This window comes from Poecile atricapillus, chromosome 3, assembly GCF_030490865.1.
Source record: "Poecile atricapillus isolate bPoeAtr1 chromosome 3, bPoeAtr1.hap1, whole genome shotgun sequence".
Classification (NCBI taxonomy): domain Eukaryota; kingdom Metazoa; phylum Chordata; class Aves; order Passeriformes; family Paridae; genus Poecile; species Poecile atricapillus.
The window spans coordinates 7,435,992-7,454,166 of NC_081251.1; the positions used below are offsets into that span (position 1 = coordinate 7,435,992).

Here is an 18,175-nt window from a genome sequence, read left to right on the forward strand (position 1 = left end):
CTGCGAGGCTGGGAGAGAGCAGCATCTCTGCAGTGTAATTTGGGCGACGGGAGATGCCTGGAGTGGCTGACAATCTCGGATCGTTTACAGGGCTGAGGAATGTGTGAGTTGTAGTGCGAACACTGCCTGACTTTAAGGAAGGAATATGCTAAGTAATAGTTGATTAAACTTGCATACCTTTTCTGTTACATAATTCAGTACAAAATGTGCTCCATTATAGTCCATTACGCTGTTTATTTTAAACAAAATATTTGATTGTGTCAAGCAGTTTGTGACATTGATGTAAACAATCAGCCCTTAAAAAAAAAATTAAAAAAAAGAATTTTCCTCTTGATTGTGCTCTTTCCACTACATAAACTTTTGAATTTGTTTCTTTGCGATGTGCTTTCAAAGACATATAAGAGCTGGAACTTCGAAATTGTTCCTGTGTGTGTTTATGGGATGGAACTTTTATTTTTAGAGAAGACCTATTTGTGAAGGCGCAATTTGCGAAGACCTGCAAAGAAATTTGACATTTGTGTGTTGTTATTTACAGAAATGGCCAAAATGAAAATAGAAGTATAGAAACAATGTTTTGTACTTAAGACACACCTGATAAAAATAGAAAAATAGATACAGGAATGAGTATTTATCTCATTTATCTATGAAGGTTACTGGGAGGTCTTTAACTAATTTAGAAAATTGTCACTGAGATAAATTGGGAAATTGTTTGGGTTTTTTCTCGGAACAACATTCAGATTTCAAATTAAACCTCTGTTTTACAAACCTGTTTCATGTAAGTATAAGACATTTTGTAAAAAAGAAATGATTCTGTGTAATCAACACTTTTTTTATATGGTCAGCTGTAGTTTTTTCCAGACTTTGTTTCAGAGATCTTAAAATAAAAGCCAAGTAAAAGGAGTCAGTAAATACTAGGGGAAATTGTATGGACCAGATGATTTTTTTTTCACTTAATTTGACATAATGGAATTGTTTTTTTATTAATATTATTGCCACACGGTTTTTGCTTTTCAATTTAAAATAAACAGTCAGAAGCTCTCCTTGGAGAAGATACAGCTTTATGTTCTTGGCTGTCTCTGTGGCTGATGAATGCATAAGTTATTTGATATCTTTTTGTTTTGGCTTTTTTTATTCCTTAGTTCTGTTGTATTGCAGGTGTGCTGTCAGTACTGACCACATACATTGCTCTCAGAAGGCTTCATTTGGGAGAGTAATCCTTGATCTGAAATCCCTTGGGCAGTACTGTCTGCCACTCTCAAAAGGAATGGCGTCAGAGGATTCTGTCCGTCCCCTCTCAGACTTTTACTGTATTGGAAGGCATAGTAAGAGAGAGAGCACAAGGAAGAGAGACTCCAGGCAATAGTTAAACTATTGCTCCTCACAGAGTAGTTTGGATATCTGTGTCTTGCAGTCATGTATCTTATCAGAACTGGTGAAATTTCAAACAAGTCAGGTGTTTTAAACAATAGTTTTAAAGTGATTTCTATGTAAATACCGAGCAACCTTTGGTGTTGAAGTTGTTCTCTAATCTTTGTTCCTCTTCCATGCTACTTGCCACTTAGAAGCGCTGCTGTAGTGCTTGCATTCAAAGTAGTTCACCTGCATTTGCCACTCATTGCAAGAAACATATAATTATGTTATTAGACCTTGGCAGTGACTTGAAGCATGAGATGAAGAATGAGGTTATGTGTGAGGCAACCAAGCCATTAGGCACTGCTGCAGCCTGGGAGCACTGGCTGCCTGCCTCACCTTTGTGTTAGCACAACATTGACCCTTCCCTTTTGTATCCTACTGGGGGAAATAGTGGGTTCCTTCTGTGGGAAAAAAACCCTATTCTTACCAAGGTACAATATACTTAGCTTTTAGATCATGAGTAGTGTAGTGCATGAAGTAGTTTCCGTTTCTGGGTTATTTTTGGCGTTCAGTGTTACAGAAAAGTGAGTGGATGGCACGGAGCAGATGTGTGTGCAAGTGTGTGATTATCTGACACAGTCTGAGAATTGCAGGGTTCAAAGCACAGTACTCAGCCTCAAACAAATACAAGTGGGAGATGCTACAACACTTTATTTACCACCCTAAGCAGAGAAAGCAGCTCTGCACAGGAACCTGAGAAGGAAGGGGAACTGAGTGTGTGTGTAGTTCCTGTGGAGGGACTCAGCTTTGATGAGGCACCTTCAAAACATACCTTGCCCGAGCAGTGTCCTGAGCCTGTCCAGCCTCAGCATGTGGCTGGTGGCCAGACTCTGCTGTCCTGGGAGCTGGCGTGTTCTTCCGTGGCCACGTGCAAGTGTTGTGTGCTCTAGGGGCACCTGCTGTTGATAGACCTTTCTTTAAAGTCATGAAAGGACACAGTGCTCAGAAAGGAGCTCCCTGTGACTCTCCATGCTGTCCAAGGTGACCTTTGTGGGTGCCTTACTAACAAGCTGAAATTCGGAGGAAAAGAAGGACTAAAGAGTGGGTGTTGGTTTTTCTGGAACTCAGGGCAGATCTGTTGATTTTTGCAAATTTTTATCTCGGGCAAAATGTAAAGGTTATGGCGACATTTTATATGAAAAGGCAAGGCTGAGCAACATGTTTCTTATACAGCACCAGATGGAGAAGAGACATTTATGTATCTGGACTCCAGTTCTGTCAAGGAGCCACTCCAGACATACCCTTCTCCCCAGTCTGCAAACAAGATTGAGGATACCCTACTAAGAGTTTAGTTCTATCCTGTAACTGCTTAAATATTGCTCATTATCCCTGTGAAAATGATAATGCAAACCCATTTTATGGTAGTTAATTCTTCTTACAAACAGTTCTTCATCTGGATGAGTTTGCTTAGGAATTTATGCTGAGTCTTGCAAAAAGTTACATTAAATAACAACTTCAGCTTTGTGTTTCTAAAGAAAGAGTTAATATACTAACTGCAAAAGACACTTAAAAGGATGGAGGCTTTAATAGGTTAAAATGTACTTCTGTCTAATTTGTCTCAGTGATTGCTGCCTTTGTCACTGGAAGAAGTAACCTTCACTGCCATGGGATGGGTTCTTTTCAGCTGGAAAGGAGTTGCGAGATGTTTCTTTTCCAACTCTCCTTTCTTCTGCAGGCTAGATTTGTTCAGGGTTTGATATCCATGCTGATGGATCTTGGTTTGAGGAGATACAATCTTAAGGGACCACCTGGAACAAGGAAAGCAGTATTTGCTGATCAGTATCTTTCACATTGTTTACTTAAGTACCATTGGAATTTTTGGGCTGTGCTTTTTTTTTTTTTTTTGTTTATGTTTTTATTTGCCGTTTCTCTTCCCTTCTACCACCTGTTTCCTTTCGATATAAATTTTCAGTGGTCCAGCAGGAAAATCTCTGATAAACTGACGTGTAGAAAGTAATAGCTGTAACTCATTTAATGTGCTTCTAAACCTCCACAAATAAAACTGGATTTTGTGCTGCTGTGAATAGAATTTTATGTCCTCACACTTAGGTGTGTTGGAGACTAAAGTAGACATAAGGGGTTCTGTGAGGTCCTAGTTCCATAGTGTCAAGGGTAAAACACCAACATGTTCTGCTGCACTTTCTCTTTAAAAAAAAAGTCAGTCTCAAGCTTTGCAGTCTGAATTTTTTTGAGTTAGGAGCAACCCTGGTCATCAGAGTTCAATTAAAACTGCTTGAGTGCAACCTGACTCTTCACCTTGTGTGCATTGTAGATATGGAAACTGTAGACTTGAATATCAACAAGTGTAGATAAAGATACAAAGCTGAATAAGACCTTGCAAAACAAGTATCAGAACTTGTTCTCCCATCTAAAAATAGGAAAAGGAAAGAAATTATAAGATGAGCAAATATTTTCTCTGTCTTTATTTATGAATTAAACCTTCCTTTCAGTGAGGGTAGTGGTGTCAGTTGATATGGAGCAAAATTCATATGCTCAAGTCAGGGGGTGTTTATCTTCCACTGTCATGTCCTGCAAAAAATTAGATTTCCAGTGTGTGTGCCATATTATGTTTTCTTTAATCTTGTAAGTCAGAAATAGTGCTGTAGGTTTCAGAATACAAGGTGTCTTATTTATATTTAATTGTGAGGATAATATGATTCACATGGAAGATGCAAGAGAAAATCTGAGAAGGAAAAAATAGCTAGATGTGGATTATATGTTAAATGGAGTAAATGGAAATAGGTTTTAACAAGGGAAGATTGCACTTTGTGCCTTCTTCAATACCTGAGTGTTGTAGAAAATGTGTAACAGATCCCATAGTTGGATTTTGTTAGAGAAATAAATGGCTAAAAGGGAAAGAAAATGCAAATTCTAGATCAGAATGTTGTAGTCACGTTATTCTTCATGGATTTTATCATGATCTCAGTCTTAATGGTTATTTATGGCAATATCAGTAAAAAGAAAACATATGCTGGTTAAATTGGAAGATGGAAAAGTCTGGAGTAGTTTTCCTGCCAGAATTACACAGTATGGGCTGCATATCATTGGTTAAGTTTCATCACATTTCTGCTGTGCTGACTTCAAATAGCTTTTTAGCCATACTATTATGGGCTAGAAGAATTCTTGCTGTATGCTGGGAACTCAGCAGTTGGCTGTGACTAATGAGGAAGACAACCGGATGTATTAGAGGATCACGTAGTAATTACGTGATTTGAGGGAAAGGAAATGCATCCTAAAATGTGGTGGATGAAATAAGGAGTGCTGTGTGCTATTGCTTCAGGCACTGGTGAGACATACTGTGAGTTACAAGGTAGAGTTTGGGTTATCTGCTTAAGAGGGGGGAAAAAAACCCTGAGTGAAATAGATCCAGAGCTGGGCTTCAGTGTAATTAATTAAGTGCTGAGAAAGAATAAAGGGATTGCCTTTGTTAACCTGCCCAGATAAAAGATTACTGTTTTGTTTTGGGTTTTAATTTCAATTTCATTGCATTTCTTATTCAGTAAATAAATTTGCTCTTTATTTTTTCTTACTAGGAAGAACAACATTAAAGAAGGAAGCTAACTTGTCTTTGAGCACAGTGTTAGCACAAGGGTAAATAGAGATGAACTAGCTGTTGATACAGTTGGTCTGGAAATGGGAATGGTTCTGTCAGCAGTGACATTCTGGACCATGGTCAAGAAGGAAATCTGATTGCCTTAAGGCAGTACTTACATTTTAGGAAGGAATTAATATATTAGGATTTCTTGGAGAAGCAGCAGTCTGCACATGGTGACCTTGGAAGTCCCTTCCAATCCTGTGCTCCTAAAATGTAATGAAGAATTAGATAATAATGAAGATTAGTGTTAGATCTCGAGCTGTTAACTTACTCTAAGCCTATAGCTTTGTCTTGCTAAGATTTCCTTTTGTTATTATCACGTGTTAGCTTTTATAAGTTAAGTTTACCCCGAGTGGGAAACCCAGGATGATTTTTATCTGGAATACTAATACTATAATGCAGGCTGCTGTATTCATTTTGGATGTCAGAGAGACTTCCTGGTGTTTTTCCTTCAAAGCATATAAAACCCTAAACAAAAAGTGCAAGAAAATCTACAAATACTTTCCTAAAATGGAACAGAAGGCTGAAGGCTTAGCTGAGAAGACTCAGAAACATAAATCTAACATGGCCAAGTTTCAAAGTGCTTTGACTATTAAAATGTTCATTTCCTTGAAGGTTTAACTCCCAAGTTTGTGAAATACATTACTCTGATAAACCACTTCATGTGATTGTACAATTCAGGGCTGATGAGCACTGTGTGAAGTGACACCATCTTAACATCTACTAAATTCCAAATCATCTGTGATCATCACTTTGAGCAGGCCATAGATGATACTAATCAGTATTGGCAGAATGAGTTCAGGTTTAGCCCACTAATTATAATGGCAAGAACAAACACATTTTTCAGGCAGTGTGGTCTGTCAAATATATTTATATAATGCCCTATTACTTTAATTATGAATCTTGTGTGTTTGGGCTTTCCAGTGTACTGCATCAGTTCTTTCAGACATCTGTTGTTTTTCTGACAATGGGACAGCAACCTTAAATCATCACCGAGAGAGCTGGAAGGGGCAGAACTGTGGAAAGCTGAAAGAATGTCAGTGTCCATGGGACTATCATTCATACTGGCTGTCTTCACAGATGATATTTTAATAAGCTAAAAACATCTGTGCTTTAGTTGGATGTGAAGTTCTCTGTGAGTCTCGAGAACAGGTAAGATTAAATGAATATCAGGAACTTTCACTGCTCTTTTACTTCTTACTGAAGTAATTTGCTTAAAAACTTTTTTTATATATGTCAATATAAATAAGAGGTGGTATATTTTAAATTATGCACAGACATTTTTCCCTGCCTTTCTTCTCATAACCATGATTTAGCATTGAACCATGATCTCTGCAGCACAGTTGTTTATTTAGGAAATGCGTCTTCCCTGAAAAGTCTTGGTTTTACTGTTGCTGAACGCTGCACCTGTTACTGTGTTATTGATACTTGTATAACTGTGCTGAAAAGGGTACACTTATATTTTCTTACCAGTTACAAGTGAAATTTGTTGTGCAACAAATAATAGTGTTTCCACAGCTCTGTATTTGACAGGAAATCTTCTGGCTTGGGGAAATAAAATACAGGTGTGAGTTACTGTATAAACTCTCTGATGGAGCTAATGAGGGTTGGAAGGCCAGCAGAGTCTCTCCTCTTACTTCTCATGTTCTCTGTATTCAGATTGGATTAAGAAATACACAGACAGTCCTTTTTAACCTGGCCTGAAGATAACATTCACTAAGTTCCCTTTTCTGGAAATGATCCACTCTGTAGCTGCCAGAATCTGTTACACAAAGGGATCTGGAATTAAACACAAAGTAAGGATACCTGTGAAAAAGGTGGCCACAGAGAAGTTGTGGCTCCTATGCTAAGTGAGACTAAATGGGTGAGAGTTGTTTAGTTTAGTTCAGAGACAGCTAAGGAGAGTTTAGGTTTTTTTTTTTAGATACACCCAAAATCCTGTAAACCAATAACAGTATAGAAAATGTTAACAAGGGAAGAAATAGTCACTGTGTTTTTTCATAGCTGAAAAGCAACACGATACCTAGTGAAATGATCGAGTTTAAGGCTAGCAGAAGAAAATGGGTCTGTTTGCTGGTTTGGTAGTTTGTTTCACACAGTGAACAACTCACAACTCATTTTTAGGACTCACTGTCTCTTAAGATGTTTTGGAAACAGTACATGGAATCAAAACTTGAGGTGAAAGATCTGTGCCATGGCTATTATATGGTTGCTGCGCCTTTTTTTTTTTTTTTTTCCCTCCCTTTTTTTCCCTCCTTTTTTTTTTTATTTTCCGCCCTTTGGGGGCTTTTTTGGCCCAAGAAGCTTGCTAAATTGGTGGTTTCTGGCAACTGAGAAACTAATAACTGTAATACCCGGGGAAGAATTTTGTTCCAAATTCTAGCCTGTAAATGTCCCTATGAGCTGCTGGTAAAGCAGAATTAGGGACTGTGACATAAACTGATACCAATTGTTGTATGAATATAAATTAAACAGTTTTTAATTTATTATATTTCGAATCAAACCCCCATGTGTGCTAGGAAAGTAATATTTTATGTGTACTGGATGTAGTTGGCAGGTTCTGCTAATTAGTAATTTAACCTTCTAAGGAGTACTGTTTAAGCAAACTCTCTTATTCTTGCTTCTGTTTCCTTTGTGTTTCCTTCCAGTTTTTCCTTCATCTTTTCTTTCTGCCAGGACTAGAAGTTACAAAGAGGATAGTAACAAGAATGATTGAAGGTACAGAACCTTTTCCATATGTGGATTCATTGAATTGACTAGGACATTTCAGCTTGGAAATGAAAGGGTAGAAACAGTAGATGCCACCTTCCCAAGGTCATCCATTATTTTTCAGGCAAGGGAATGATAATTACACTCTGATAACACATGGATTAACCAGTATCAGATGAAAGTACCATTGGCAGATCTCAGTCATACAGAGCACTTTGCACTGTGTCAAATAAACAATGAAAGCTGTAGGAAGTTGTGGATGACAAAATGTCTTGGATTCCTTAAATGATTAGAGATAGCTGGATTTTCCTTCTGCTAACGAGGCAGTACCTCTGGTTCAGGAGCTGCACTGGGGCTGAGGAGACATCCTGAAGCAGCACCACCACATGCTTGGCTCACACTGTCACTCTGTGCTGGGATCTCAGCCTCTGCTGGAAGGACTGCTACTGTGTTTTTGTTTCCTGATTTATCTCCTATTTTTATTTTATTCCAAGATAATTCAGGAAATGCGTCTTCATTTTTTTCTTCTCTCCCACCCTTCCTGTGTAATTTTTGGGGGAGTTTTTTTGTTTGTCTGTTTTCATCTTCTCTTTCAAGTCTCTATCCCCCAGTTCCCCATTGCAAATATAACCCATCAGCTTTCCTTCTGGTCCCAGACTTCCTCCTCAAGCCTGAGAACCCGGAAATGTGTTTTTTATTCTGATGGTCAGATAGTGATGAGAGCTACAAAAATTACTAGAGAGGACTTAATATTCCTGAAACAGAATTCTGTTCTGACTTTGTCAATGTATGTCTTCGTGGGAGAATAATTTCCTTTACTGCATGTAATTTCAAGGTTCACTTTGCAGCCTCTTCCCTGGTTCCCAAGGTTCACTTTCCTTCCTCTTCCCAGCATTTCTCCTCCTGCAGAAAGATTTATTGGCTGCCACAGATGGAAACTCACCTGAATCTTATTAGTTTTGCTGCACTCCACAGAGGCTCACTAGACAATAATTAAACAAATTATTTCTTTGTAAATTTTTAATTAAGTCGCAGGGTTGTTTTGTGAATGCTGGTGAGCAGCAACAGCATAAAAGATCCATTTCCAGGATTAGAAATGTTTTGTCTAAGCTCTGGTGATCTTTTTTCCATAAACATGGTGACTAAAAATTTTAATTTTCCTCATGGAAGGTTTTGATACTATACAAACTGAACTTGATGAGTTTACTCAAAAAAGCTTCTAACTTGTCCTTAACTGAAGGGTAAGCATCTCCTCCATCTTCTGTGTCAGGCTGGGAAGGAAGGCCATGGGTTTTGTCAGCTGGAAGTTTGCTCACCTTAAAAGCAAAATGAGACAGGGCTTAAAGCTGGAGAATTTAGCAAAGTATGATTCTATTCTGCCATGATAATATTGCTTACTTAACCTTTTCATACCTTCCATTGGAAAAACTCTTGTTGGTGTGACTTTCTTCTTCTCTTCTCTCCATTTTTAAAATCCATCCAAAAGTATGAATTGCAGGTTTAGGGAAATTACTATTCCCCTGTGCTGGACACTGGAATAGCATGTGCCTCAAATCCTGTGTCCAGTTCTGGGCTCTTTAGTTCAGGAAGGACATTGAGGGGCTGGAGCGTGTCCAGAGAAGGGAACGGAGCTGGGGAAGGGTCTGGAGCACAGCTCTGATGAGGAGCAGCTGAGGGAGCTGGGGAAGGGGCTCAGCCTGGAGAAAAGGAGGCTCAGGGGGGACCTTCTCACCATCTACAACTTCCTGACAGGAGGGTAGAACCAGGTGGGTGTCGGTCTCTTTTTGCAGCTAACAAATGAGAGGACAGGGGGAAATGGCTTCAAATTGTACCAGGGGAGATTTAGATGGAATATTGGAAAAAATTTCTTTCCTGAAAGGGTTGTCAAGCACTAGACAAGCTGCCCAGGCAGTGGTGGAGTCACCTTTCTGAAGGCATTTGAAAGATGTGATGGCTGAGTGCCGTGGTTTAGCTGTGGGCTTGGCAGTGCTGTGTTAATGGCTGGACTCCATGATCTTAAAGGTCTTTGCCAACCTAAATGATTCTGTGGTTCTGATTCTGGGCCTGACAGACAGAACTGTCATTGGATAGAAGAAAGGGCTTGTTTCATGTTCTGCATCAGTATAACTCATCAGCTACAGCTGGTTTCACTGGCATTGTTTCTCCAGAATTAGGCAGAAAATAATTTTATTTTAATTGCTGGTATTGAATCTATATCTGGCAAAGGCTTAGGTTAAGCCCAGCTCTATGTGCCAACTTCTCCATGTAAGGAAAGGCAAAGTTAATTAATTTCTAAGAATAAAACGAGTTTACCAACATTGCAAGTTACAGTGATTGCACTTTTTGATGAGAAGTAGGAAGCTTCATTAAAACTTAAAAAAAAACCCCTATTGACTAAATTGTCAATAATTTTACAGAAAACTATGTAAAAGGTAGCATGTTAATTTGCAGTTCAGAATACCATCAAGTTCATACACATTTCTAGTGCTTTTGCATTAGTGGAGGTTTAACAAAACTTTAAACCCTTTTATTTTTGGGGTTTTTTTTCAGTATTTTGCTTCCTTGGTGTGGGTTGTTTTTTTTTTTTTAGTGCTTCAGTGGAATTGGCAATAATTTAATTAAAAATGATCTTCTGAAAATGGATAGCCTTAATGAGCTAAAAGATTCTGTGATATTTATAAAGTGTAGAAATACTATCCTGGTCTTACAAACTGATAGCTTAAGTGCTTTGGAATAGTCAAATGTGCTGTAGAGTTCAAAAAAGAATACTGTTAGCATGGATTACACTATTATGTATCTCTAAATTGTTTTAGGGATTACACTCCTCCTAAAAGCATGGATTATGTTTCTACGTTGCGATCACTGCATGGCACGGAGTGTTCTGTGTTCCAATGTTCCTCCCTTATGGATGGATTTTGTGTACCAAGGTGGGGGCTGCCAGTCTCAAGATCACCAGGCAGAATTCTGAATCACAGGAGCAGGTGGATAGTTTAAACAAGCTCAATATTTGATTTTAGTGAGCTGCTCAACCTGAGGATTCCCAGTATACCAAATATCTGGAAATCCTGTACATAATGTAAAGAATATGAATTGTACTCTAAAATGCAATGTGGCTGCTGTTGTTTTATCCACATTTCTTTAAGTTTGCTCTTCAATTAAACAAGCTTTTCTTGGCCAAATCTTGTAGTCTTGCATGTGCCTGACACTATTTAACAACCTGTCTGCAGGTACCAGCTATTTTTGGATAACACGCCAGAGATGCTTGAAAATCTTTAAAAGTTCTCTTGGCTTCAATGGGAACAATTCTTTGTAAATTTAGTGAAATTACAAAATTGAAGGGGAATCGTATTTCCTTGTATTTAACATGCTTCAGCTACAAGTTTTTCCTTTTAACTATGTGCACACAAAAAGAAATTGCTGAAGTTACAGTTAAGCACAGAAACAGATACCCTTTTCCTCTGGCAGCTGCCTTGGTGTTGCTTAATAAAACTGAGGGCCTCCATGAAGCACTTCTGGTAGGACGAGCAATTGGGGATTAATATAGGTATTGTGAAAGGAGATTTCATGTGGCTCCTGCCATGGCCTGAGATTGTGGAAGCTGGGAATAGCAGGTGCAGTTCTCAAGGAAGAGCAGGTGATGCTTTGGGATGGACCCAAAGCCTTCACAGTAGTAGTTCACAACACATTAGCATACCTAAATAAGGGTAAATGCTGATTATTAGTATTTTTTCTCCTGTGTTTGGTATATAGAATCAACTGCAAAGGAGGGAAGCAAATACTGAAAATTGCAATAACACTGATAAAGAATCTCATATTCAGACTGATGGTAAAATGTTCTATGTATTTTCAGACTCCCTGAGTGCTTACTCACCACTGAGGAAGAATTAGAAGTCTGATTCAACATCCCATTTGGGAGTGTTAAATCCAATCTGTGATAAATACTTCTGTGGTAAATTTATCTGCAAATACAGAAAGACTGGAATTATTAGATTTATCCTAATATGTCCTAGACCATACAACTCTCTGGAGGCTCCTAATAGGAGACTGTAATGTGATTGCTGGTTCCATTTAGGAAAACCCCTTGTTATACAGCTTAAGTCATGTTGCTGCATGTCTCTGCTGAAATTTCCCTGTCCTTGAACATAAGGATAAATATTTATTTAAGGTCATTATGAATCTTCATGCTAGATTTTTTGGTGGTTACAGAGGTGGTGGTATAATCCTCATGATTTATATGTACAAGGAATTCTCTTACAATTTAGGTTTATTATCTCTGTGGAGTTAGTTAACTTTTTAGTTGTAGGAGCATAGTTTTTATTAGAGGAAAAACAGGCAGTGCCTGTGAATGAGAAACAAAGACATTCTGGAGAATGTGAGAAATACATATTTTTTCCTTATCAGTTATCCTGCTGTTCTCACTATAGCTTCCCTTGGCCTATGGGCAGTACTAACCAGTGGCAGAAGTCTTACAGAGCATTTTCAAGTCTATTTACTTTTCTTCTAGGACTGCACTTTTTCTGTCCTCTTTTTTCAATGGTGATTTACTGTTTTAAGGAAAGAACAGAGTTTGTTTCCCTTTTGACGTTGGCAGCCCATCAAAGCAAGTCCTTTATTTTATTCAAAAGGTTATCTGTCTGATGCAGCATTGCAAAGACATTTCTGAAGCTTTCCTGAAATGCTGGGATCCTGCCATAAGCAGACATCCCTACTCTCACCTCTAGAGGTGTCTTTTGTTTAAAATTAACTTAAAGAAACTGAAGGTGTCTAATCAACAGCAAAGTCACTCATTTCCAACAATAGAAAACTGGGGGTGCGGCCACACTGAGTTACAGAAATACCTGTTACATGAAAGTGAGGTCAGTCTGTATTTTGTCATCTTCAGAGAAGTCCTGAGAGTTAAGTTCAAAGCATATTTAGCTTTGGGTGTTTGAGTCTTTGTCATCCCACATGGACTTTTTACATGGTCAGACTCCACATGTGACGTTGAACTCTTGGATGTGTTGTGGAGTTTTGGAGTGTGCAAGTAAAGGACCTTTCACTGTTGGTTTTCTGTTTTGGACTAGGGAATCTGGAGAAATTTCTTGATGTGAAGTCCGGGTTTCCAATACTGGATATTGAGAACAATTGCCAGTGCTGACATCTGTTCAGTTTTCTCTGAAAGTACCAGCCGTCTCCAGAAAAGAAAGAAAATTTGGCCTCTGTCTCCCAGAAATCATGCTAAGATAGACTTTAGGCCTTTCATAAAGCAAAAAGAGCAGGTGAAGACAGTAGTTACTTTGTTCTAGGGAAAGTCTTTGTCAGGAAAATCTCTCAAGTTCAGCATTCCTTGAGTTTTGATTCCTAAAAATGTAGGGTAGTCAGATATAGTGTTGGCTTCGTGTATGAAGTTGTAAGATTCTAAAGTAACCTATTTTAAAGAATAATAAATTAGTGAGATATCTTTTTGTCAGAGAGCTGACAAAAATACTGTTTTTCCCTCCAAAATGTTATCAGTTGTAGTTGGGAAAAATTATTTAGATCTCAAAAATCTCCAGGAAATCTAAGCTGAGTCAGAAAAGTAATGTACTATTCATTGTCTGCAGCAAAGCCTCTCTTGAGAGCATACTACAGAGCATGTAGTAGCAACTGTATTTTGATTTCTCGTGGGGAGCTGATCTGTACAAGTATTGTAGCTCACTGCTGCTTGGACAGCCAAAGGTTCAGCACTGCTCCATCAAGGAGATTCATCCTGTGGTCAGAGAGGTCTGTGGTACCTGCAGTTTGGTTTGTTATTCATGCGTGACTTGCCATGAGTGAGGACTGGGGCTGTGTGGACAGAAGAACAGCAGCAATGTGTCTATGCAAAATTCATTGGATCTGGTTTACAGGCAAGATGTTTCTCAACACTGGAACTGAAGGCATGTTAGTGAAAAAAACATGGCTGAGCTAAGCCAGACAAGTTTAGATGATACATCTTGAATAGCAGATGTTTGACTCTTCCTGCAATTTTACCTTTCCATGAAAAGGAATATCATCACAGTTCAGCATGCCCAGGACATAGTTGTGTGTAAAACAGGCACTGTAACTTTTCTCAGCAGTTGCACTGAGTGGCTATTTTTATCACTTGTGGAAGTTTTGGGGAGCAATCACAACATTTGTGAGGATTGTAGCATGATTTTCCATAGCGTGATTTGATGGTGATAGCGCGGGAGAACTGAGTTTCAGACCAATGTTGGCTGTGTTTTTGTGATTGTCTTGGTTGTAATTATATAACAATTAAGTATATAAAATTGCTGTGGAGAGTGGTGTCGTGATGTGCTTTGTGGAATTGCCAAGACCTTGTGAGTCCCATTGTTGGAAGTGTTTGTTTCAGATAGACTGCTATGGTATTTTCACATGGTGTTTTGAGAAATCTTCCTATGAGCTTTTCTGTACACAGATTTTACTTAATTGTGTCACCAGGGGTACCATCAAAAGAACGGTGAACACCTGGTTAAGCTAAATGCAAGCATTCACAGTGGTTCAGTCTTCCCTCTTGTGCTCTGCTCTTTATGTAGTTTCTGTGGCATATGGGGTGGGAGTGTGAAAAAAACAGTGAATCCTTTAAATAATAAGTGTGGGTGGGGTTTGACTGCCTTCACTGTGGATCCCTACCAGAAGCACTGGGGTTTTAATTTTTATTTTACACAAATACTTCCATTGTCCAACAGTTAGTAACCTCTATTCAGAAAACAATGACCTGTTCTGGTTCAGGCTGCAGATGACAGACACTCTCTCAAGTGATGTTAGGATAAAACTTAATTTTCTGGGCATTTGTTCAGCCATAGACAAGCACTAAAATTTCACTGGGAGTTGTGCTGACTTAAAGGGGTGCTGTTCTCTAGATTCTCATTCCTGCTATGAGTATTTATATTTTTAAAAATCAATGTTTTTATACACTGGATTTTTAGACTTACTACATTTTCTTCCATGCCTAAAAAGAAACCAGCAGAGAGCATATCTTTATGGAATGAATCACCAGAAAACTAAGATTCTCAGTCTCTGTCCTTAGGGAAAGGGAGAATCTGAATTTTTTCTTACTGTTGAAAATAAATTATTAGCAGGTTGGTGTTCTCAGGGTGTATATTTGGTTCCCTGAAACATTCCCACAATGTGCTTTTGATAATGTGTGTTTGTTGTTACCACTATTCCATGACAGCTGCTTGCACTGACTCACTAAGACTGTGGAAGGCTGTAGAAGCACTTGCTGATATAATAATGTGGTTTTAAAGATTCCAAAGATTTCTTTCTTAAAACAAAGTTTATACTTGCAAGAAACTTGGGGTGGTTCAACCTGGAGAAGGCTCCAGAGAGACCTTTCTGTACCTTTTCAGTACTTGAAGGGGGTCTGTAAGAAAGGTGGGAACACTCTAGCAGGACCTGCTGTGATAGAAGGGGTGATGGATTTAAATTTAAAAATTGTAGATTTCAAATAGATGTAAGGTAGAATTTTTCTACAAGGTTGGTGGAGCCCTGGCACAGGTTTCCCAGAGAAGCTGTGGATGCCCCATCCCTGGAAGTATTCAAGGCCATGTTGGATGAGGCTCTGAGCAACCTGGGCTAGTGGAAGATGTTCCTGCTCCTTGCCAGGGATGTTGGACTACATCTTAGAATCACAAACATGGAGCAGAAAGGACTTTAAAGATGTCAGTCCAGAGGTAAAATGTGCAAAATATCAAGTGTGCAAAAAATAGCAATGTTCTTGGGTGTGTTAAAGAATGTAAAAATGAGAATGAGTGATTGTGGATCTTGAATCACTTGTTAAATGAGATTTTAATCATCATCCAGCTACAGGTGTGAATTTGGGGATTTGCTGACCTGCAAGGTTTTAACACATTTGAGACAATGCTGTGTAGAATGCTGAACCTCATAATTGGAGAGGAAATACAATTTACCAGTTAGTTAAAACAACTCTTTGAATATAGAAATATGTTAGATTTGCAAGATTGATTGCCATCTTCTAGCTTAACTTGTGACATATAAGCAAGAAACTCTGAATATATAAAAGTTGCCTTACACTGTTAAATTAGGTTCTCTAGAGGGGCTATGGTGATGGTCATAACTCCAGTCAAGCAATGTTACTGTGGTTTTATCACTTTGCACCCACTGACCATGTGAATATATTATGGTGGTCTTAATCCTTCTGTCGTTGATTTTAAAAAGTGGAAGAGTGTTGCAGCTACCTGCTTCAAAAGATGTTCCAAGAGGAGTATTTAATAGAAGGAAAATGTAATGTTGTTAATATTTTGCTTTTCAAAAATGAAAAAAATAGTCAATTTCTCTGAAGTGGCTGCTGGCAGCTTTAGGAGCATTTTTTCATCTGGTTGAGGTAATTCCTATAATCTAACCACATTTTATGCACTTCCTATTTGTATCTTAAAATTAAGACTTTAAAGAAGTCTAAGTGCTGCTCTAATTTTTGCTGTTGGGTGTAAGTTGTCCTCATTAGTGTTTTACAGTAAAACTTGCAGTGCCCGTTGACTTCTAGGCATCTGATTCAGATTTACTTCACTTTATTATCAGTATCTAATCTAAATTTATGCTCATTTAATCAGAGGAAAAAAGGGTGGGTGTTCTTGAAACATTTGATATGTAACCTGCAAGAAGACTCTCTCATTGAGGCCAAAGTAAAAAACAAAATGGTATATCCTCAAGAGAGAGAAGCAAAACTCCAAATTCAAGTGTGTGGATTGTATCCTAATGCCCTCACATCTTCTCTGTCATACATCTCCCCAGTGAGTTTCTGTTTTGTTTTGGTCTTTTTAACTATTTTATTTCTCTACTAAGGGAGCAAGGGTGAAGAATTACATCTGTACATATGCAAGGAGAAATACAGTTTTAACAGGCCCTTCTTAAGAGGAAAAATTAAGTCTTTTTAGAAAAACGTATTTCTTTATGTTGATAAACACCGATAAGATGATTAACATCATTACTGTGTCTGTATTGGCAAGTAGATCAGCTCATGGTCCCTTCAACTTTGCTGTTATACATTGAAAAACAGTGCAAAAACCTCTAGAAATTTTGGAGATTCAAAGCTTTGAAATAAGGTTTATGTAGGAAGATAAAGCATTTTATGGTAACTTTGTTTCAAAGTGCTGTGGCTTTTAAAGCAAGTTGTTAATATCTTATTAGAAGAATTATTTATTCCCTTGACTGTCTTTAAGTGAGCAATACAAACACTTGAACAGATTAACAGTTCCTTGGAAGTAGTAATACTCAGCAGAATGTAATTTTAGAATGTTTTACACGTAATAACCTTTCAATACTGTTTTGAGTGGTTCCATTCAGAATTTTGGCTAATTCTTGCATTCATTGATTTGAAAAATTAAATATTTGTCAAGAACTTCCTGACTAAAACTTCCTCCTACTTAAAAAACAAACCAAATTATTTCTGGCAAGCTGCTTTTCCTGCAAAGGATGCACACCCTGACCTTTATGCAGCAGGTTGCAGCATTTCTGACAGTCCATCTGGTTCTGCCTGGTATTACCAGCACAACTCTGTAAACACAGTTATTCCCTGTAACTTCTCATTCCTACTGTCAGGCTGTAATATTTTATACTTTATAAAGTATTGAAAAATGTGAGGTGGAAATTGCATGCTGTTTTAAAAAAAAACAGCCCAAAATGTCACTTCTTTGTCAGACAAAAACAAATTATTTTTGTTAGCAGTCCCAGTTTTGCTTTCAGAGTGTTGACAAGACAAGTGAAAGCCTTTTTGGCACCTGGAGGGTGTTAACCCTGTGCATGAGAACCTGGGTGACACCGAATGCCATTTGTTCATCCGTGAGCCAGGGGAGTGCTTGGCTCACACAGGGGATGGTGAGACACATCCTGCCCGGGCTGCAAACAATCAGCAGCGACAGGAAGCTGCTCTACACCAGCTTTGAAGGACAACAGAGTTTGTTTAAAAGCCGAGGGTGAAGCAGTCTGGCTGGGGGATTGTCTCTAGCTTGGCTTGCACATCTGGGAAGCAGGTTTGTGTTGCATAAGGTCCTTGCCAAACTGGTAGGAGCTGGGTGTGTCCACATGTAACTTTGTCTCTTGAGAAAGCCAAGCTTTTCTTTTGCAAGTGATGTGCTTTATTTTTGAAAGTTTTCAGCCTGTTTGGTTGTTCATTGCTTTTTGTTTATTCGTTTTGGGTTTTTTTCCAGGAGGGCCAAATATATGGGCCATCACCTCCGAAGAGCGGGCCAAGCATGACAAGCAGTTTGATAGCCTTAAACCCACGGGAGGTTACATCACAGGTTGGTCTGAGGCTCTGCAATACACATTAACTTCTGTGTACACATACCTATCTCTGTAGAACAGTTTGAGAACTGCATCCTATTTCTAGCCCTTTGTTGTGTGACTAATAACCCTATTCTTCAGGCCAACAGCCACAGGTTATTAGTAAACTTAACAAGCTTTCCTCTGAAGTCTGGCATGGGAATGCTGTTCTGT

At 38.5% G+C, this 18,175-nt stretch overlaps 1 protein-coding gene across 3 annotated transcripts in view; it reads left to right on the top strand.

The window, feature by feature from the left end:
• ITSN2 (intersectin 2) overlaps positions 1–18,175 on the top strand; it is an 80,140-nt gene that overhangs the window by 13,106 nt on the left and 48,859 nt on the right. For all 3 annotated transcript variants that reach the window (XM_058833862.1, XM_058833860.1, XM_058833861.1), the window contains exon 3: positions 17,887–17,979. In XM_058833862.1, the coding sequence (XP_058689845.1) occupies positions 17,887–17,979 (93 nt within the window). The remainder of the gene's footprint in view (positions 1–17,886; positions 17,980–18,175) is intronic.